The following is a 23,823-nucleotide window of genomic DNA, read 5'->3' as shown; positions in this document are numbered from 1 at the left end:
TAACAGAGACGATCTTCAACCAGAAACTCGTATTTGTTTCAAACACTAGCAGAAGGAAGCATACTAGCACAAGAGGACGTGCAGAAAGACACTAACAGGGAATTACACCAGCAATTGCTGCATTCTGAAGCCTTTATTTCAAGCCTTTGCACTGTTGGCTGGAATAGCCTTTCAACCTTATTTGCATATGTCAAAGTGAGGGGGCATTAGTACAGTGGCTCCCCCTAGTTTGCTGGTTTTTCAATCCTAATTGAAGGGCCTGTACTGTGCTGAACTGTTCTATATTCTAATCTATTCTGCGTGAAGTTGGACTGAGATTTATAAATTGCAGCTGCTACCAGAATGAGCAGATCAAGACAGAAGCAACACAAAGAAGTAAAAGATTTTGGGTATCAATTTCTGCGGCTGTTCCCAATGTGATTTGGTACAGCCAGGTAATGTATCACATGCCTAGAAAATGAATGAATAACATTGTGTATGAAATTTTTAAAATCAGTTTGTTTGGATATGCTTTGACACACCTCCATGCCATGTAGGAGAATTAAAGACATTCCAGCACAAGGCAGGGAAACTACCACAGTGCCACAAGACCCTTTAATAAAAAAGTACTTCACTAAGGTGTGTTCAGTTTGAAAGAGAGTCTACTTTGTACTTAACAGGGGCAGAATTTGATGAGGTTGAAAACAGGCAAAATGAGGATTGCAATGTATATGATGAATTTGTACACATTTGTTCTTTGTAGGCAGCATGCAAAATTTGTGCTACCTGCTCATCGTCAGAAGTGTGGCAAACAACTTAGTTAGTTCTAAATGTTACTGATGAATGATTCTACATCATAGCAATGGTTGCAATTTATGTAAGGCCTAAGATCTTGTGGCACAGTTGTAGTTTCCCAGCTTCTAAGCCAAAAGGTCCAGGTTCAACTCCCACCTGCTCTGGAGGTATATCCTAACATGTCTGGACAGTTTGATTACAAAGGTCTGGAGCTGATTAAAGCTTGGTGTAGTACTGAAAGCCAGATCCTACCTCTTAAAGAATCACAGAATTGTTATGGCGTGGAAGGAGGTCATTTGCCTCATCATGATTGCACATCAGCTCTTCAACCAAGCGTCATTGCCTAGTGCCAATCTGCTGTTTCTTCCCTATGAAGGAAGGGCTCTTGTAGTGCAATGGTAGTGTCCCTACCTCCAGGCCAGAAAGTCTGGATTCAATTCCCACTTCAGGATGTAATGTCCACATATGTGTGTCAAAACACATCCAAACAGTTTGATTACATTAAAAAAAAACACCTCTTAAAAAAGGGTGCATTCTGGCTGCAGTAGGTACTGGAGGTGACTGAGATGAATGTCTGAATATTGTAAGTGGCACAACAGGGTAGGCTGCCTGCTCTGAGAATCTCTGATGCAGCCTTGGTGGCCTTGGTACAGGAAGAGAGACAGGCTCTCAGATAGTTGGCAGTCTTGAAGGCAGTGAGAGCTGTAGAGATTGAGATGCATGATTGATTTGTAATCTTGTTAATTTAAGCCATTATTGTCTAGCAGTCTATCCTCAAATACACAAGAAAAGTTTAGCAACCTCCCACGAGTTTTCAAGGTCAGTAAAAATGTCTTTAAGAGCCATACTTTTAAAAATGAACTTCTGGCCTAATGGAGTGCCCTATTCACCAGCCCACTGACTCCATATCAATTGGGATTCACATCAAGTCTCAACTCACCCTCACATACTTAGCACTGCTGCAAGCCTCACACCCATCCCACTCAGCTTGCACTTATTGCCAATTATTAAACAATAACAAGTAGATCACCCAAATGCATTATGTCACACTCATTGATCAGTCACACACAATGCTGACTCCATTTTGGAACCAAAATGGCACCTGTAGCACTGAAATAATTTGTCATGTTGAAACTACATCATTTTACAGTCAGAATACAACATGAAAACTTTGGTTTTCTACACACAAAGAAAATCTTCAAAGGCTGAAGGTTATACAGAAAAGAGCAACAAATATTTGCATATTATAAAGCATATGTTATCAGACTGTCACAAATAAAGATTGGAGAAACATGTCCCTATGGTGTTGGTTATTGTTTCCCACATTACAACAGTCACTAAATGGAGAAAGCACTGAAATGGCTGTAAAATGCTTCAGTGGGTTCTGAGCTAATGAAGGGTACCAAATAAGTGCAGTTCTTTATTTCTTCTTTTTGACTAAAGAAAACTAAAAGATCTGAAGATCTTCTGGACTGTCATGACAATGAGACAAAAGAGGATAAGTTCAGTATAAAGAAAGGGATATTTGAAAGGCTATTTTCCTATATGCAAAGGGTGTTTAACACTTGAAATGGCCTTCCTGAAATGTAGGCAAAAACAATTGGGATGGTTAAGATATTTCTGAAATGACAGGCTCAGAGACAGATGAACTTCCTCACTCTTATTTGTCTTGTAAATGTGTGAATTCCTATTAGATGAACATTTGTACTACAGATAAGACTAAGTCAGATATAATTTCTTCAATTCTAATCAGAAATTAGATATTCATTGGAATAAATAAAGACAAAAAGTCAAGAAAATTTTAAAAATAATCTTAGGTTTCATTTCTCTTTAAATTGTTATAAATTTCATTTGCAATAAAAACCACATAGAAACTAAATTTCCTGTTTCATGGGTGTTTCAAAAACTTTCTTCCTTTGCAAGTAGGCATCAACTGAAACAGAACCAAAACTCACTTCCCTAAAATGCTCCTCAAGAGGCATGAATTTTCTCCCCTGCAGTGACTTCTGCTGAACCACTTCTGCTTCAGCATGTAGAGATTGTACAAAAGCTTCATGTAAATGAATACTCCACTAAATCCTATTCAAAGAATGATAGCCGCACAATTAGTTTATATTTTATTTCTAATTATCTTAACTTATAACAACATAGAACTTAACTAAAACAGCATAAGTACAATATACTGCATGATATAATTATGTGAATGGTTAATATAGGGAATTTATTCAGGACTAAACTAAAAATAAGCACTTTTCATTTATACCACTAAGTGTCACAAAAATAATTAAATGGGTGGCAAGATATAACTGGCCTTGTGCTATCAATACAACATAAAGCAATATTTCTCTAAAGATAATTAGAATATTTTAGATGTCAGCTGTAGCTCAAAGGTAGTACATTTGTCTCAGTCAGTAGGTCATGGTTTAGCCCCATTCCATAGATTTGAGCACATAATCTTAGCTGTACCTCAGTGCCATACTGACAGACAGCTGCAGTATACAGGATACTATCTTTTGAATGAGATGATAAACTGAGTCTGTCCTCAAACTGGGTATAAACAATCTCACGGCAATTTTCAAATGAAGCAGACTGACCCAATGTCATGATCAATATATATTCCTGAACCCATATCATGAAATTATAGTTTCATTAACATCCACAGGAGTTTATTTTGCATACATTAACTGCCACTCCCTACATTACAATAGCGACTACATTTTAAAATTACTTTATTGGCTGTTAAGCAATTTGGAATGCCCTGAGTTCATGATTTTTTTTCTTTTACTTCCTGTTAACGTAAGCCAAAATATTTTTCAGGTCTGTTTGCACTGGATTGGTTTTTGATTTTTTTTCTTTCCAAATTTGAGAGTTTCACTTGACAGAAATGCTTTATCAGCAATTTAGATGCAGCACTCACAAAGTCGATTGTGAACATTTATTTTAACTTCATTCACACTTAGGACTAGATAATTGTAAGATCCATGATTCATCAGAGTCACCAGATGATTAATTCTGTAGTTCTAGTCATTTATTACTGGAAATGCTGCTGGAAACAAGGGACCAATGGAGTGCCACAAGGATCAGTGCTGGGTCCACTACTTTTCATGATTTATGTAAATGATTTGGATGTGAGCATAAGAGGTATAGTTAGTAAGTTTGCAGATGACGCCAAAATTGGAGGTGTACTGGACAGCGAAGAAGGTTACCTCAGATTACAACAGGATTTTGATCAGATGCGCCAATGGGTTGAGGAGTGACAGATGGAGTTTAATTTAGATAAATATGAGGTGCTGCATTTTGGGAAAGCAAATCTTAGCAGGACTTATATGCTTAATGGTAAGGTCATGGGGAGTGTTGCTGAATAAAGAGACCTTAGAGTGCAGATTCATAGCTCCTTGAAAGTGGAGTCTCAGGTAGATAGGATAGTGAAGAAGGCATTTGGTATGCTTTCCTTTATTGGTCAGAGTATTGAGTACAGAGGTTAGGAGGTCATGTTGCGGCTATACAAGACATTGGTTAGGCCACTTTTGGAATATTGTGTGCAAATCTGGTCTCCTTCCTATCAGAAGGACGTTGTGAAACTTGAAAGGGTTCAGAAAAGATTTGAAAGGATGTTGCCAGGATTGGAGGATTTGAGCTATAGGGAGATGTTGAATAGGCTGGAGCTGTTTTCCCTGGAGCATAGGAGGCTGAGGGGTGACCTTATAGAGGTTTATAAAATCTTGAGGGATATGGATAGGATAAATAGACAAAGTCTCTTCCCCGGGGTGGGGGAGTCCAGAGCTAGAGGGCATAGGTTTAGGGTGAGAGGGGAAAGATATAGAAGAGACCTAAGTGGCAATCTTTTCACACAGAGGGTGATGGAATGAGCTGCCAGAGGAAGTGGTGGAGGCTAGTACGATTGCAACATTTAAAAGGCATCTGGATGGTTATATGAATAGGAAGGGTTTGGAGGGATATGGGACGGGTGCTAGTAGGTGCGACTATGTTGGGTTGGGATAGCTGGTCGGCATGGATGAGTTGGACTGAAGGGTCTGTTTCCATGCTGTACATCTCTGACTCTATGACTATGATTCTCAGCTGCTAGACAGACATTACTCCAGGGGTAGGTAGGTAATTCCCAAGAAACTGAATATTACACTGGGCAATTCCTGTTCACTTGGAACCATCAGAACTCACAAATTAAATTGGAGAGATCAGAGGGTTCAAATCAAATTAAGTCAAATAGTAACTTAGGAAGAGTCAGGTGATTAAATACATGTTCCAGACCTAACCAAAGCTCCAGTGCAAAACTCACAATCCCATACTTGACATCCATGCTCCGCCTCGGCCTCCATCCACACTGGACCTATTTTCTCCAACTGAGCTCGTCATGCCCTAAACGTTGCATCATTTGCACCCTGGCATTCAATCTACTTGGCACCCTATCCCCCACATATGGCACCATATGCAGCTGACACTCTAACCTCTACCCACCTGGCAACCTATTTACCTATTCAGCTGGCATACACCTGACACCCTATCCACTTTCCAGCTGGCACCATTCCAATTGGCATCCTACTTACCTGGCACTTACCTAGCGCCTAGCACACTATCCTTATCCACTTGTCATTCATCCCTGCATGCTAGTCCCACATTGGTGTCACTCTTTCCAGCTGGTACCTTACATACCAGACCTATTGTTCTCCCAACCCAACTATCACCCTATTACCTCAGAATACTAACATACCGTATGTACTTATGCTTTAGACAGCAGCTGTCAAAGTGGCTATCAGGCCCTTTACATTTCAGAATACGGCAGCTGACCGCTGTGATACTCTGACAGTTCTATGCTATGAAAGAACTGTTAAGATTGGAAGAATGGCCCCACATTTCTGAGGGAGTCCTGAACGGAATATCTTCTCAAAAATGCAGAGCTCCCTTTTATCATAAAAATAGAAGGGCCACTCCATGGAAAGTCTGGCCCAATGGAAAATTAGATGCCTATTGTTAAAAATGCAGGTTCAATCTGTGATTCTTAAACAAGCCCAGACTAATCTCTATTCCTATCTTTTTTGTTATGTGGAAAAGTAAGCATCAAAAAGTCAAACAAGCAAATTGGTTCACTGTGATGTATAACTTAGATAGCTAGACAGTTCTATCACTTAAAGATTGACAACAATGGTTACTTTCCATAATTTGAATAGTGCCTGAGAAATAGCCTATTTCCCTTGCAGGTCTAGATGGCCTCTTCAACGAGTTTGTGTTACCACAGGCAGTACTTTTTTTTATGACCAAATTGCTCACTCTAATAAGTGACCCTGCTGCCTGAACTTGTACTTACCATGACTGGTATTCTTCAATACTTTCTGTGTCTCAGGTCACCCTCTTTTATCCTGTTTACCTCTTAATGGAGACTAAACCCATGCTATCAAACAGAAAATGTCTCTTGATGTTATTTGTTCAGTGGTTCATACATTAACGTCTTTCTATTCCTTAATTTAACTAATTTCAGACTTCAATAAAACAATCATTTTTTGGAATTGACTGTGCAACTGCAGTCCCAAAATCCCCACAGAGGCACAGAAAGCATTGCCCAAATAAGTATGGGTTGATTCTTCTCACACCCTTTGGAATATTATTTAAGACATTTTGAAAAGAATATATAAAGCACCACAAAATTCAGAAGAACTAAACATAAGGAAGTAATACCAATATTATTTTTTTTCATTTGTCAAAGGAAAATATAGTCCGAGCTAACTAGCTATTTCTTTTTTCAAGTCCCCACTTTTGGAATACTTTGGTTTTCTACAAATTGTTGCTTTAGATTTTTCACTTTGAAGCATTTATTACTTGTCAGATAACTTTATCACATTCATCTTTGTACATCTTACATTTAAAGCAACATGCAATGTTTTGCAACAAACATTTTATATCAACTAATATTACTTAATAACTTTACTAGGAAGAGATGTTTTTGCAATCGAAAGCATGCAAAATAGTAAAAACATTTACTTTTATTTTGGAATAGAACATTGTCATGGACACCAGAAACAGTAGGTTATCCCAGTCATTAGTACTCATACTTTTGAGTTAAAAAGTTAGGTATTCATGTCCCTATCTAAGGTGACACTTGGAGTACAGAACTTATGTAGTGTGTATCTTTAAGGCATTTCTTTTGGATGAGAAATGAATAAACCAATACCTCAGCTACCTAGTTAGGTGGCAGGGTTCAGTTAACAAAGTTTGCAAAGCACAGTGATGCCAACAGTGTGGGTTCAATTCCTGCACCAGCTGAGTTAAAAATCACACAACACCAGGTTATAGTCCAACAGGTTTATTTGGAAAGCACTCCAAATCATGCACCAACTGAGATCACCATGAAGGTTCCACCTTTTTGGCCTCTCCCCAGTCTGAAGTGTGGGAACCCTCAGATTAAACTTACCACCAGTTTTTAATGCGAGAGCAGCCCTCTGGTCCTCTGGGACAATGGGAACTATACCTGACCTTAGTTAGGCAGATTCAAAGGATCCCATCACTTGGTTTACAAGATTATTAGGGAATGATCCTGGTATCTTCACCAATACTGATCTCTCAATTGATATGACATAAATAAATTAAATAAACAAACTTCCCAATACTGTGCAATATTGGCTTTTCTGTTTGCCTAAAATATAACACTGATTTTTCCTACTAAAAGATAAACAAATACTATCTGTGGGTGGTAGCAGCTTTTCAACATCTGCACTGGTGTTAAATTCCATTTCCAACCCATATTTATTTTCAGACCAAGATGGCGAGATGTTTGGCTTCTGGTCTGTCTAAACACAGTTACATATTTAGGTAACCAAATGCCAAAGTATAATTACTTCATGAAAGGTTTGGGAAAAGGAGTGAATTGTTTTATTCCTTCACCTTTATTCCTTCAGATGGCTATAATCCAGCTGCTTACACTTCACCAGAAGGCATTTCTTGATTCTTCACACTACTATGAAACATTTTGTCATTTAGTCATTATTGGTCTCCATCCTTTCCACTTTTCCTTCCCCTTCTCCCCTTTAACTTCCTCAAAACAAAACTACAATGTCCATAATTCTGATAAAGAGTCATTGAGCTGAAACTTTGGGCCAAATCTAATGGGGATTGCCGGAGTGTGTTTGATGGTGGAATGGCCAGAAGAAGTAGACAGAAGTTTCCACAATCAATTCCCAACAAAGGAAGACTGTCCTGAAATTATTAGTTGGTGGCAGTATATTAGGCTTATTAATAAGTCACTTAACACATTATCCCTGAACCCACTGGGATTGAATGGTAGCTCAGAAACTGTACTGGATTTGCAGAGGCCTCACAGCGCCAGAGACCCGGGTTCAATTCCCGACTCAGGCGACTGACTGTGTGGAGTTTGCACATTCTCCCCGTGTCTGCGTGGGTTTCCTCCGGGTGCTCCGGTTTCCTCCCACAGTCCAAAGATGTGCAGGTCAGGTGAATTGGCCATGCTAAATTGCCTGTAGTGTTAGGTAAAGGGGTAAATGTACGGGAATGGGTGGGTTACGCTTCGGCGGGTCGGTGTGGACTTGTTGGGCCGAAGGGCCTGTTTCCACACTGTAAGTAATCTAATCTAATCTAATGTTTCTTGAAAGCTACCCAGAAAGAGCTAGCATCAGAAAGGGAGATGCTGCTGATAACCATTCTGCTGACTTTACATCCAACCCCATTTCCCCTTCCTCACCAATGACTTCCAGCCCATGATCCCCATTCTGCTCGACTTATCTAACCTAGAGATCCATCAATGATCCTGGGTAAAGATCCCAGAACCTTGCCAAGAGCAGATACTGACCCCACTGGCAACAGAAAGCTGGTAACTTCTGACTGACTGGCTACTTTTAGAGGTGGGAATTCTACCTAACGGGGCCGAGACTGCATGGGAGGCCAGAGCTGGCTGGTAAAGTGGCTAATTGTCCACAAATAATACCAAGTCTCCTGGACATAAGCGATGTGGGACTTCTATTGATTCTCCAATTTATGAAGAGAGCCCATTCACAGGAACTAAATTCCGTACATTAACACTGTTCCTTTCACAGAGGCTAACTGATCTCCTGAGTTAAATTTTAAACTGAAGTGCTGTATAGTTCTGGCATAAAAACAATGGATTGAATGATCTCTTCCTGTGAAGTGTCTTTCAAATTCTATTTATGCAGGTACATTTATAATATACAGCTTGCATATAAGAATTTTATCTGAGCGAGGTGCTTTAGTTCAATGGACAATGTCCAAGAAGACCATTAGTACAAAATTATTTGAGGAGATTAATAGCTAAAACTAAAACAGGTCTTGCAGTGGCAGCATCCTCATCACTGGGCCAGAAGCTTTGCTTTCAAGTGCAACATCAGGACTTGTTGGTCTTAGAGAAATGTTCATTGCGTGGTTCAATGAACTAATAACCACTCTGAGAATCCCTCCATCACCTCCCACTGTGCACCCCTACAAATGGGAAAATGTGGTTGCATAAAAAAAGTTAAGACTTCAAAACAGGGGCTACACTTCAAAGGTAATTAATTGGCTCCAAAGTGTTTTGGGATATTCTGAGGAGTTGAAAGCTGCTATATTGGCATAATTTTATCCTTTCGAAAGTAGACCAAGTACAACCGAAGTTTAGCATTGTTTACAATCCTTATGTATTTTCTCAGATGCTAGAATTTATTTCATAAATATTACTAATGATACATAGACCAAAGACATTAAATGACATACCAGGAGCAGCTGCAGCAACAGCACCAACAGAAACAGCATGTATTTGATCTATGGTTGCGTGCAGATTGCGTTGTGGTGGAGCTCTCATTCTGCGACATCTGCTGCTTCTTCTCGCTCTTTTCAGATCTTGTTCACTAAAATAAGAAATATATAGTTTGGAAGCACTGTACTAAACATAGGTATGCTATAAATTCTCTTTTTAGCAGAACAGGGTAAGACTAATATTGTATAAACAAAAGTTAATTTCCAATCATTGCACTTTTTTTGCAACAATAAGCTTTACAAAGAACTTCTGAGACAACTTCCTATTTCCTGTGGTGTAGTAAGCACTTTCCTGTGGTATCATATGGTATTTTCATCCTTACTGCAATACAATCAGAGCACATACTCTAGTTTATGCTGTCTGTAATAATTCAGCGATTTTGGTTATACAAAACAAAATGCTACAAAAAGTTCCCTTTGTTAGTGTAAGTTAGTTTGGGGTCCTCCAATCACATGATTACTTTAGCACAATACTAGAGGAATCTGAAATCATTGTGCTTGCATGCCTGATTGCTTTAGTAAATATTTGTAGCGTTCAGGTATTTCCAAAAGAAACTAGCACTCAACTGCTGAGAATTCCTCTAATTCCATTCAAAGGCCAAAAGGGATGGAATTCCGTGGGGAATCTCAAGAACTACCCCTCACACACTTGATTTTGTGATGTGGGAGGGGTTTTGACAGATCTTGCCAGACCCCAGACCTGAAGTGATTGGAGCCATGCATGACCACTGTTTGAAATAGGAATGCAGTACTGTGTCTCTTGGCTTGCTGTATCATGTGGTCTCTATCATAAGGCACTAATTGAGGGCTGCCATCTTGCAGTCAGTTCAAGGCCAAGTACAAGCAACATCGTAAAGGATTAAACTCACAATACGGTGCCAGAAATGGAGCTGAGAATCAGTGTTGAAGTGCAGTGCAGATGCACGGTTATGGAGAGACACAGGAATGCTCAATGATGTGAAAGCTGTCACTCAGAGACACGAAAAAGGAACAAGGAAGTAGGGCACAGTTGAAACACTGGTTTACTCACAATGGATGCAACTTTTCCTCTCTCAGTGCTGGTCAAAATTAAAGGTGATATGAAGCAAAACTGGCACATTTTCCTTACACAATAGCAAAATTACAAAAGACCTACTTATAGGCCAGTGCAGCTACAAACAGCGACACTCTTATCACTCTAGGGATAGACTGGCCTTCAAGGTATGCTTTGAACTCCAAGTGAATATAACTGATGAATAGCACATGTTCAAAATTAGGGCCCATGGCAAAAATGAATCCATTGATCAAAATTTGGCTGCATTAACACATTTCACAGAATCCTACGAATTTGCACAACTCAAAGACAATCTAATTAAATACAGGATAGTATTACACATAAGAGATCCCACAATGAGGGCAAGCCTACTGAGATGGGAGAAACTTACACTTGGGAAAGTGATTGAGGTGTGAAGAAGCAGTGAGATTGTAAGTCAGCAATGAGAGCATATTGATGGCAGAACAGACAAAGCTTTGCATTATGCTCCTAGACATTCCAGGCCTAAGGAGTTGAACAATGACAGATAAAAGCAAGGATCGAAGTATTACGAAGAACATCACACAAATGAAAAGGAAGCCATGTCCAGTCTGGGGAAAGCAGTGTTCTCACTACAAGGTGCTGAATCATTTTGTATATAAGTTATGACTAGAAGAAAGTGCAACAAGCAGACACAGTTGGTCACTAAAAAAATCAGCTAAAGATTCTGTGGAATCAGTCTACATATTAAGATAGGTTGGTTTGGTCTGGTAATAAATGGTTTGTGACTGATGGGATGATGACTGCAGAAATACAGTGCCAATCAACAAAAAGTATCAGAAAGACATTGTTGTGTTCTGCAACATCATGACCTTCGCAGACCTGTGCCAAGTGGTTCAACATGCTGATCCAAAAATGAAGCTCTTGATATTTTCCTGGAGAATATCATCTTGATTAAGATGAGGGTGTAAAATGAATTCAACATCTGACAAGAAAAGTTCAAATTGCTCTCATGACTAGCCTTAAAGTTTAAAAGATTGAAGCTATAGCCATGACCAAGAGATATAAAACTATTGCCATGATTTGTTGGATACATCAATTACTTGACAAAATTCCTGCCTGATCTATCATGAGAGTGTGAGCTGTTAAACCACCTCAATGTAAAGGATGCGTAGCTGTAGTAGGGCATGGGGACAGAATTCTTTAAAATCAATCATCTAGTGATGGCACACTAGTGCTAGAATATTATAATGTAAATGATTAAGTAATCCTGCAACAGGTCACCAGTGAGACAGGACTTGACAAGTAACCAAATGCATTTGTATCCAGTGCATTAACACAAACACAATAATACTTCACTCAGATTAAGAAAAAGTGCCTGACCATTATCGTTGCATGTGTACATTTTCATGAATACCTACCTGGAAGAGACAAAGTAACAGATGAGTCTGACCATAAGCCATTTTACAGTGTTCCTTAAGCCACTACTATCTGCTCCAAAGTATCGACAAATAATGTTACTCCAGATGCAGAGATACCATTTGAACATGACACACAAGTAAAGCAAAGAATTGTGTTACTGTAATGTTGTCAAGAGTAGTGCTGCTTATAAAGAAAGTACAGGATGACAAAATGTGAAATCTTCCAGATTCAACCGGAAGCAGCAACTCAGAGTGCTCTGTATGTCATCAATCGAGCAGAGCTAAAGTATCTACCATGAAATGACCTTGCTCAAATCAATCAAACTATCCAACAACACTCCAAGCCATTGCAATGAAAGGCTGGCCTAAAGGCATTAACGCCATACCTGTGGCAACAACAGCAGATTTGGCAGACATAAATGAACTGACAGCCCAAGATGATACACTATACAAATGAAATAAAGTCAGCATCCCTAAGATGTTGAGCAGAAAGATGCTAAAATGCATCCATGCAAGCTAACAAAGAATCGAGTCAAGTCTGAGGAAGGCAGAAGATGTGATCCCTTGGTTAAACCTGAGTATCAAAATCAATGATTCCATCAGCCAGTGCGGCACTTGTAACGACTAAAAAGTAAAGAAAGCAAGAGAACTATTGATGACACTCAACCTCGTACCTGACCATGTACAACATTACTATGCAAACTACAATCACCAACTTGTCAATGTCATTTTGGATTTCTACACTGTCCTCCTCAAAGCTTATAATGCTCATAAATTGGCATCATCCACAAATTTTGAAATTATACCCTATGCACCAAGGCCCAGGTCATTAATATTAATCAGGGAAACATAGGGTCTCAATACTGATCTCTGGTGAGCTCCACTGCAAAACTTACTCCAGCCCAAAAAAATCCATAATGGTTAATGCTTGTTAATTTCTGATTCCTATCATTTAATTGTGTATCCATGCTCCCAATGTCTCATTTATTCCATGAACTCCAATTTTGCTCACCAGTATGTTGTGTTGCGCTATATTGCTGCTTTTGGAGGTCCATGTACACCAGATCAACAACAATTACCCTCATCAATCTCTCTGTCACCTCTTCAAAAATACTCAAGCAATTTTGCTAAACACAAGTTTCTCTTTGGAAATCCATGCTGGCCATTCATAATTAATCTACATTTGTCTTTGTGACTATTAATTCTATCCCAAAAACATTGTTTGTAAAAACGTTCCCCTTTATCGAAGTAAAATTGATTTGTATCTAATTGCTGGACAAATTCTTGCATCCTTTTTTGAACATTAGCACAGTGTTTGCAACTTTAGACTGCAAAAATATGCCAAGTTCTTTCTTAATTTCTGCATATACTTTTTCCGTATATTGGGATGCATCTCATCTCGTTCTGGTACCTTGTGAACCTTTAAATGTATATAGTTTATCCAATAATTCCTCTTTTATCAACTTTGAACACTTTAGTATCTGAATTTCCTCCTAGATATCCACTTTCACATAATACCCCAGCCATGCCCTCTGTCTCCTTGCATAAATCTCCTTTTTATTACATAATTGGCCCTCCTCTACCTTTTATTACCCTTTTGCTTTATTTGCCAATAGAAGATTTTAGAATTCTCTTTAAGGTTAATTGGCAGTCTCATTTCATAATCTCTCTTTGCTTCACTTATTTACTTTTTTCACTTCCTTTCTGAATCTTCTATAACCTGCCTGAATTACAACATATTTTCTACCTGATAGCTATCATAAGCACACCTTTTATTATCTATCTTAATTTCTATCTCACTGATCATTCAGGGAGCTCAGTATTTATTTGACCCATTTATCCCTTTTAAGGGAATAAATCTTGACTATACCTAAACCAACTCTTCATGGAAATTAGCCCATTGTTCAGCTACAGTTTTTCCTACCAGCCTATCGCTGTCCTTGCCGAACTGAAGTCAGCTCTTCCCCAGTTAATTAATCTTACTTTGGATGTTTAATTGTTCTTTTGTACAGTCATCCTAAACCTTATGATAAATTGAGTTCTAAATGCTCCCTCACTGACAATTTATCTAATTTATTAAACTCATTTCCAAAGGCCAGCTATTGTAGTGTTCTTCTCTCATTGAAACAGGCACATGCTGCTGTAGAAAATTCTCCAGAACACAATCTAGGAATGTTCACCCTTTCTGCTCTGTACATCTCTGTAATTTCCTTGTAGATTTGTTCGTCTGCATCCTTCCCCCAGTGTTGGCCTATTGACTATAACAAGTAATGTAACTGTGCTGTCTTTGATCCTTAACTCTAATAAATCAATTCTTTCTTGAATCCTTTCACATTCTCTTTCTCCAGCGCTGCAATGCTCTCCTTAGCCAATACTTCCAGCCCTCCTCCTTTTCTTCCTTTTCTACCTTTACCAAGCATCTTGTACTCAGGAATACTTAATATCTACTCATGTTCTTCTTTGAGCCAGGTCTCCATTATAGCCACTCATCAGAAATCCACATCAAAGTCTGCACCTCTAATTCACAATCTGATTTGATATCCTCCATACATTCACACAGATTGTAACACTGGTTTAGGAATGTTTTAGTTTTTCCCGTATTCCATCTTCACCTATTGACTTGCTATCCCTTATTCTAGTGTTAACTATCCCTCCCATATTTTATGCTCCCTGGTATTCCTGTCATATATTATCAACTAGTTTCCACACAATATAGATTTTGTTTAAACTCTCCTCAACAGTAATAGGAAGATTCCTTCAAAACACTCAGTATTGACACGGTTCAGGCACTTGTACAAGTGCCATCATCACCATGCTCCAGCACAAGTCAGTAATGTCCAGGATCAAAGCCCTCCCTCCAGCCCAAACTTTCTCACCACACATTCATCTGTCTTAATTTCCTACTTCTGCACTCACTTCCACATGATACTGGGAATAATCTGAAGATTACTACTTTTGAGGTACTGCTTTTAATTTTCTACCAATTTCCCAAACTCTGATCCGAGGACCAAGTTGCTTCTTCCTACCTCCCTATATTGTTAGTACCAATGTGGACCATGCTTTTGGTTGAGCGCTGTTGCCCAGAAAAGTGTCCTCTAGCCATTTTGTGATATCCTTCACCCAGCATCAAGGAGGCAATGTGCCATTCTGGAGACACTTGTTGTGCCCCTAAAGAATGAATTGTCTCTCACTACTGCTCTTCCACTCTTTCTTGCCTTCTGTACAGCTGAGCCATCTGGGATGCCATTAGGCTGCTATTTGATGCACCCTTCTGAAGAACCATTGCTGTCGCCTACATCCAGAACGGAAAACTGATTAGCAAGCAAAATTGTCTCAGGGATTCCAGCACTACCTGTCTAGTACTCTTGGACTGCCTATTGGTCACCTATTGCTTATCTGCCTATATGCCCTTATCCTGTACTGTAATCAACTCTCTAAACATGTTATCCACATAGACCTTTGCCTTGCAACTCTTCACACTGATTCTTGTCCCCAATCTTGCTGAAGTTTCTGGTGCTTGTAACACTTCTTGCTGGTGTGCTCACCTAGGACAAATGAAGTATCTACACATCCCTATATGCCATACAATGGGCATTCTGTGTGTCCAAGCTTCCCATGCTGTACCTTAAGCTTACTTTAGCTCCATCTACTATAAACTGGAGTTTAGAGAGTTAGAAGTAGAAAAGCTCACTTACCATTCAGCTCTTTATCCTGCGCCTAAAAGCTAGATACTTAATAGAAACAGTAAGAGCAAATTCCTACAAGGTGGACAGGTGTTTAGAAATGTAGAGGAGTACCCCCTAGCCCTCCTAACCTGACTTCCCCAACTCAAACTCCTCACACTCCTTTCAAGCTGTACTCAGTGCCAAATTGCATGCAAAGCTGTATTTACATATTTTATCCCAAAGTTGTCAAAAAATCCGTTCAAATTAGCTTAACTTATTTTATTAGCTTAATTAACATGTACTTTTAAGCAAAGCAATTCTAACACACAAACTGACTTTTTGGCATAAACACTGAATTGGAATCTCTCCTCCATTTGGCAATGATCTTTGCATCCTCACTCTCCCCGGGAGAAGTACCAGCTGATTGGAGAAGACGAATGTTCTTCCCCTGTTCAAGAAAGGGAATAGAGCAATCCCTGGGAATTACAGACCAGTCAGTCTTATGTCTGTGTAACGCAAGGTACTGGAAAGGATTCAGAGAGCTAGGATTTATGACTATTTGGAAAACCACAGTTTGATTAGAGACAGTAAGCATGGCTTTGTGAGGGGCAGGTCATGCCTCACAAGTCTTATCGAGTTCTTTGAGGAAGTGAGGAAACAAGTTGATGAAGGTCGAGCAGTAGATGTGGTGTATATGGATTTCAGCAAGGCATTTGATAAGGTTCCTCACAGTAGGCTCATTCAGAATGTTAAGAGGCATGGGAGATAGGGGAATTTGGCGGCCTGGATACAGAATTGGCTGGCCAAAAGAAGACACCAAGTGGTGATGGATGGAAAGTATTTCGCCTGGAGGTTGGTGACCAGTGTTTCATGCAGGGATCTGTTCTTGGGCCTCTGCTCTTTGTAGTTTTTATAAATGACTTGGATGAAGAAGTGGAAGGATGGTTAGCAACTATGTCAATGATACAAAGGTCGATGGTGTTGTAGATAGTGTCGAGGGCTGTTGCAGGCTACAATAAGACATTGACAGCATGCAGAGCTGGGCTGAGAAGCGGCAGATGGAGGTCAACCTGGACAAATGAGAAGTGATTCATTTTGGAAGTTTGAATTTGAATGCTGAGTAGAGGGTTAAAGACAGGATTCTTGGCAATATGGAGCAACGGTGAGATCTTGGGGTTCATGTAAACAGATCCCTCAAAGCTGCCACACAAGTTGATAGGGTTGTTAAAAAGGCATATGGTGTTTTGGCTTTCATGAACAGGGGGACTGAGTTTATGAGGGGTCATCATTTTAAGGTGCTTGGCGAAAGGTATAGGGGAGATGTGAGTGGTAGGTTCTTTACGCTGAGTGGTGGTGCATGGAATGCACTGCCAGTGGTGCTAGTAGAGTCAGAGACATTAAGGACTTTAAGTGACTGCTGGAAAAGCACATGGATGGCAGTAAATTGAGGGGTGTGTATGTTAGGTTGATCTTAAATTAAGATAAATGCTCGCAACAACATTGTTGGCTGAAGGGCTGTACAGTGCTGGACTGTTTTATGTTCTAAATTTATTATGCAAAAAGCTGCTTGATCCTAAATCTCTTACATATCATCTGGTCATCATCAATTATTACATGCGTAAACAACTGTATCAAATCAGCTGTTACATCTCCACTGTTCTGATAAAAAGAGCCTCAATTCTTCAAATCTTCCTTTATATTTGCATTTTCTCACTCCAGACAATCTGTTTTCTCTCATCTAATTGCTTCAATACACTTCCTAAAGCACATAGCTGAAAATTGTGCATTCAAATCATAGTCTGAGTAACGTTTTAAATAGATTCAACATGACACCCTAACTTTTACATTCAATATAATTTAGCATAATATCCTGCAGAAGCTATTTTTACTGTTCTTATTCATTTCAGAAGCTTCTTGCAATTCTGAATTCCCAATTGCCTTGCACTTCTGCAGAAGCCAGCTTTTAATATGTATGATTTCAAAACAATTGCTTTGCCTTTTATTACTAACGTGAAGTACCTCACATTTACTTACATTGGACTCCACATGCCATAGCTTACCTATTCCACCATTTTTTGAATATTCCCTCAAACCTTCCTTTGATCTTCCGAATTATTTACTATGCTTTCTATTTTAATATTTTCTCCAAATTTGAGCGTCACTCATTGTAGTCTTATCTGCAAATCATTGATGTTTACAGTGAATGGTGATTCTAGAAGAATCTGCTATAGATTTCAGACCATTCACAGAAACTGTCCTTAAATCTGATGTAAATATTATTTCTGTCATCAGAGTATGACATAAAATGCAAATTAATGATACATTTCAGCATGTTTACAGTAAGCTTGTGAAAAGATCCCTCCAAACAACTTCATGAAAATTTAAATATACCTTTGCTGCTGCAGAAATGTTGAAATGTAAGGATACATGCAGAACTTCCATGGCCAAACAAAATATATCTTACTCAAGTGAGGGTATTAAATCAAGTATCAATATTAGCTTTCGTTCAGAAAAGCACTGAAGCAGAGGAAATACCAACTCACCAACTTTCTGATCATTGCAGCACACTGCAGTCCCTGAAAATGATCACATCATTAAAACTTTGAGGTGGGTTTCCATAGGCTCGCAATTTGTTTTCTGGTTCATATGTAGATTTTTGTATTATTGTGTGCTTTTAAATTCTATTTCATCATCATTTGATTTGAATGTTGATTTTGATAATCTGAATTTAAAAGTCAGGTGCAAAAATTGATTGAAGAATCCTAACTTCAAGTTGGAATTTATCCTCTGGATAGCTAAATTGTTACTGGAGTTGCATTAAAGATGGATTTGATTTTTATCTCCAGTATTTACTTCAGTTATATGATTAGCATCATTACATCATGGATTTTATGTTGCTTGAGCATGCAAAAGTATGGAAATCAAATTTCAGTCAACCTGCATCTCATATTGCCCAATGGAAAGGGATCAAAATAACTTATTTGCTTATACTTTCCCGCAGCATAATAGTTCCTGGCAAAACTAATTTTAATGTCTTCTTTCTGCAAAGGGCTGTATGGAACATTTCTCTTGAATTCACAACAAGGTCTTTGTTTCTATCAGTATCCAGCAATGGTTTATCTTCTTGTACAAATAATATCTAGTATTCAATTATTGTTACTCTGAAGTCAATTGCTCACAAAGGTCACAGAATTAAAGAGTATGAGTTCAAGTGCCATTGCCAACATGAAGACACTACTTATGTGATGCCATAAGTGCAGGTTCAATTCCATTACCGGCTAAGGTTACCATGAAGTTACCATTATCTCAACCTACCTCCTCTCCTAAGGCGTGGTGACCCTCAGGTTAAACCACCAAAAGTCATCTCTACTACAAATAGTACTGAGGGAGTGTTGTGCTTTTGGAAGTGCTGTTTTTCAAGAAACAGGAAAAGTAAAACAGAAGTCACATGTCTTGAAAAGGAACAGGGGATTTTCCTGAACTCCTCAAATGCCATTACCACAAAAACCTGTCCATTCATTTAGCAATCTGTTGCATTTGGGACCTTTCTCTCTACAATTTAACTGCCATGTTTATCCATGGAACAGCATCTACATTACAAGCAATCTGGTCTGAGGATGTAATTAAGCCCTACCCAAATATTCAGACTGCAAACGAAAGCTGGAAAATCGCTAAGATCACAGTGTACAATCAACCACACTTCCAATGCAGATAACACAAAAACTTCATGCTGCCCTTTCACTTACAGGATTGAAGTCTGCAGCGAGTGTAAAGGGGCTGTTGGGTAGCTGCACAACCAAGCAGGTAATGCAAGATTTTGACAGGCTAACATGATAAACTAAACAATATTATAAACAGGCAGAAAATAACCTTTGAGGGAAAACTTGCAAGAGTTGGGATGGGGGGCATTTTCAGAATGGCAACCTGTAACTAGCAGACTATATTGAAGACTAGGGTTGAGGTCCCATCTGCTCGAGAAGTGTGATACAACATTTCTGAACATGCTGATTACAAAATATCTATATTGTTTCTTCTATCAAAATATATCAAGAAAGTTACTTTTCATCACCTTTTACAGAGGGGGCTCTTATGTTACGGTAGTAGTGTTCCTGTCTCTGGGTCATTCAGGACTCACCAGCCCAGATGTAGACCATAATATTTGCAAACAGATTAATTAAAAGTATTTCTTTAGAAAGGAGGTTTGGTGGATGAACTCTATTCCAACCATAAACCGCTGGTTGTCAGTACTGTAGCAAATGAAGTGTGTAAAAGGAAAGATCCTCTATATTTTGGGTTCAGGAGGTTCTTCAGATAGACATTGTGCATTAATTGGAGCAGATTAATACCAATCGTCAAGAAACTGGAGACAGTGCTGCAAGTAATTTAGTGACTCATGTGTGAGTCAAGGCAACTGAATGGATCGGGAAATGTCATACTCTTGAGCTAAGAATATCACACATTGCTCAGGACACAAGTGTGCAATGCACCTATCATCTATGATTGATGTATGTTTGACTTTAAAAGGGACCCGAAGGGCATTTTTTTAACACAGAGAGTAGTGTGAGTATTGAATAAGCTGCCAGAGGGGCTGGTCGAGGCTGGTACAATTACAACATTTAATAGCATTTGGATGGGTATGTGAATAGGAAAGGTTTAGCAGGGTATGGGCCAAATGCTGGGAAATGGATCTAGATTAATTTAGGATAATTTTAGGTTGGAATGGATGAGTTGGACCATAGGGTCTGTTTCCGTGATGTATGACTACGCCTCTGACTGTCCCACAATTGGTGGCCTTGACTTCAATTGCTTGGAATCTCCTGAACAAAGCTTTCTACCTTTGTTTCTCCCCTTCCTCTTCTATCACTTTCCTAAAAACCTATCCCTTTATCCAAGTGTTTGGCCATTTGTTCCAATATCGTCTTATGTGGCTTAATGTCTATTTTTTGTCTTATAGTGCTGCTGTGAAGCACTTTGAGATGTTCTTAATATGTTAAAGGCACTAGGTAAATATAAGCTGTTGTTGCTGTCATCTACACCAACAAGCTACACAAAATATGGTTCTGCATACACAAGAAAAGGACATGCACAGTGTAGACATTTACAACCCAAAACCCCAACTGCAGTGCAAAGAATATGGCTTTAATGAAATTGCTTTTTCAGGCGTCCTTTTTTAATGAGTTCTATCTTAAGTTCTTTCCTCTTGAAAATCTTTCAGTCAGTAGCATCCTGGATATAATATGATAACAACTCCCTCCTGCCACCACTACCCCCGCCCTCACACGCAGACACAAAGTCCACCATATATGATGCATATGTATTATTTTAAAATAACGGCTTTAACATGCTCAGCATGAACATATATTTTCTTTTTGAAAAGCAGAATACTGCAGATGCTTGACATCTGTTGTAAAAATAGAAAATGCTGGAAATTCACAGCAAGAGACAGACATGGAGAGAATCAATGACTTTTGGTACCTGATACATGGCTGGATCTACTTCCTGGTATATTGTGGTTGGTGTTTGAGGCTGAAAGGGGACTTGTTCTTCTTGGCCCACAAGGAGCACTGTTGGTGGTCCTTGTCTTTCCCTTGAAGCTGTTCTCACCTTACCCCAATGCTGAGTATCTCAGATCTGGCAAGCCTGACCACCTATGTAGAAGGGGCATTAATCTAAGGTTTTGAGCTTAGGAGCACACTGGCAGACTACCCTTCTTTACCTCAGTAACACGTTTCGCACTGCGCCAGGTGAGTTGGATTTTACTCAGTGACGCACAGATAATTATTGTCCATCTAACCCTACCCATGCAATTTCACCTAAGCACCCACTTTAATATCCTCATTAACTCTAGGTCCCTCTGGATATCCCTGGGCTGCTGTGTGCATCCAGCGTTACATAGTTTAAACAGTTCAAAACAGTTGAGGAAGATATGCAAATTTCTCACAAGGTCAAATGATCTTTTTCCTCCTATTCTTAATAATGTACTCTTGAACTGATAATGTTGATCGTTTTCCATCTGGATCTTTTGCATTTCAATAGTCCTACTGGGATGTAAATTTAGCAGCGGAATTGCTGGAAAAGACCAAGCTGTATTAAAATAGTTGGGGAGATGGGATATTTAGCGACTACACTATAGAGAATGGAAGTCTTCTAAATGGCCTGTGTCAGCTCTCAGCTATCTTTGAGGCTGGACTCAGACAGTTTCCAGGGTTGGCAGGCCAGACTCAATCCCACACCCAGCTCCCCAGATTGAAAACAGTGCTTGAGCAGCCCATTCCTTCAGTCTAACAACACTGTCGATCCACCTTCAGCACCACATGGACTGCAGTGGTTCAAGGAGGCAACTCACTACCATCTTCTCAACACTGTTAGAAACAGCCAGTAAATACTGGCTCAGCAGCGAAGCCCATGAGCAAATTTTAAAAAATAATCTGCTGAGTGGGTAAATTTTTGAATTTGAGTTTTTTGCCTCATTAGCTAAACTCTTTTCACCTTCTCAATGCCCTCCCATCCACCAACTTCCCAAGCCCGCATGTAACCTCCATGACCCCTGTGTCCACAAATGCCCACTCAGCCTCTGTGCACAATGTACAGAATGAATGAGCCATTCTCAGCAATTCTCAGCATAGTCATGAACAGAAATACCAATTCAGAAACTACTTTTAAAGGACTGATGCTCCTGCAATATTATAAATGTGTAAATCAGGCACTGGATACAGATATAATAGTTTCAATATCAGGAGCTATACCCTCCTTCACAATTTTTAATCTTGTCCAAATAAACATAAAACACAGACTTGTTTGACTCACAGCAAATTCTTACAATATTCTCCTTTGTGGGAAGAAGACTGACTCTTGATTTTAGTTCTTTAATTTCCACTATTTCTATTAAGTAATCATGATGTAAACAAAAACATCCTCAAAGGTTCACTGTCACATTTTTATTTTTCATAAGCATGTGATTATTTTTAATTTATTGAAGCATGTTCCTACATGCTTGCATTTTCTACACAAATAGATGTAATCATCTTTTTTTTTTTGGTTGTGCATTACTCTCAGCCAGAAGCATTTGGATGCAGACCTTGCTCCTTGACTTGGGCACATAAATCTGAATTTAAATTCCAATCGAGCATTGAGAGAGCATTCAAAGGTGCTACTTCTAAGGTGAGATTTAATCCCTTCTGTCTTTCTGTGTGAACATATCTCACTTCACTGTTCAATAAATGGTATTTTTTTTAGTACCTGACCAGTATTCTTTTCTCATCTAACATTCCAAAAAACCTGGTTATTAAATTTGTTTGCTGTTTGCAGGATCTTGCACAAGTTGGGTGCCTGTTTCCTTAAGTAACAACAGTAACTTTACTGAAAAATAGCTATGAAGTCCTTGATACATTGGACAGATTTGAAGCACTTCATATAATTGAAAGTTCTTTTTCATATTTTTGACTTGAAGCAGGGATCTCCATTTCATAGTGATTGGCCACACTGTTTCTTGCATAGAATTTGTTACAACTCCACTTGTTTCTTAAAGCAATGTATCATAATCTTATTTTTTAAACAATTTTAGTCATGCGTTTGGCTTTCAATTCAATTCCTCACTATATTTTAAACAATTTTGATGCTAAGGGAAAATATTTCTTGTGCTGGTTAGTATTATAGTAAACACAAACACAAAAGGAAAATTTCATTTATCATGACTCATAACATCATAAATACAATATTGAAAACCTAAGTTACTACGTAATAACTAACATAAGTGTAACTTTAGTAATCGTACACTCATACAATGGTGCAATTAACTACAACAAGTGCTACAAGATTGCACCCATTCTCTAAACTATGAATGCAGCACTCCATTGTGATAAAGAGATTGGTGAATACCTCATAAGAAATCTTCCTGCTCCTTATGATGCCTTTCACGCATAGTAACAACGACTTGCCCAAGTTTCAATCATTACAACTCATTCATATTTTTGTGGTAGATAAACACACATTTGCTTTCCTTCAATTTACAAATTTAAGTTTTAACTTTCCAAAAAGCTTGAGTGCATAACAACTCATAGCACATTTTTAAGAACATTTATTTTGAGCAGGATCAAAGGGCTGAATTGCCTACTCCGAGTCTCAATTCCTATGTTCCTAATAGAGCCTGAATAATTGCAACGCATAAGAATTTTGTTGA

General features: G+C 38.8%; 1 protein-coding gene across 2 annotated transcripts in view; it reads right to left on the bottom strand.

Annotated features, from left to right (window-relative positions):
• rgs19 (regulator of G protein signaling 19) overlaps nucleotides 1-23,823 on the bottom strand; it is a 102,714-nt gene that overhangs the window by 42,463 nt on the left and 36,428 nt on the right. The window contains exon 2 of one of the 2 annotated variants that reach the window (XM_043710481.1): nucleotides 9,505-9,638. In XM_043710481.1, the coding sequence (XP_043566416.1) occupies nucleotides 9,505-9,602 (98 nt within the window). In that variant the 5' untranslated portion in view covers nucleotides 9,603-9,638. Of the gene's footprint in view, nucleotides 1-9,504; nucleotides 9,805-23,823 lie in introns of those variants that run through there. The other variant, XM_043710483.1, reaches the window with a different exon arrangement.

Source organism: Chiloscyllium plagiosum, chromosome 20 (genome assembly GCF_004010195.1).
Source record: "Chiloscyllium plagiosum isolate BGI_BamShark_2017 chromosome 20, ASM401019v2, whole genome shotgun sequence".
In the NCBI taxonomy this organism is placed as follows: Eukaryota; Metazoa; Chordata; class Chondrichthyes; order Orectolobiformes; family Hemiscylliidae; genus Chiloscyllium; species Chiloscyllium plagiosum.
This window is presented reverse-complemented; position numbering and strand designations above follow the sequence as displayed.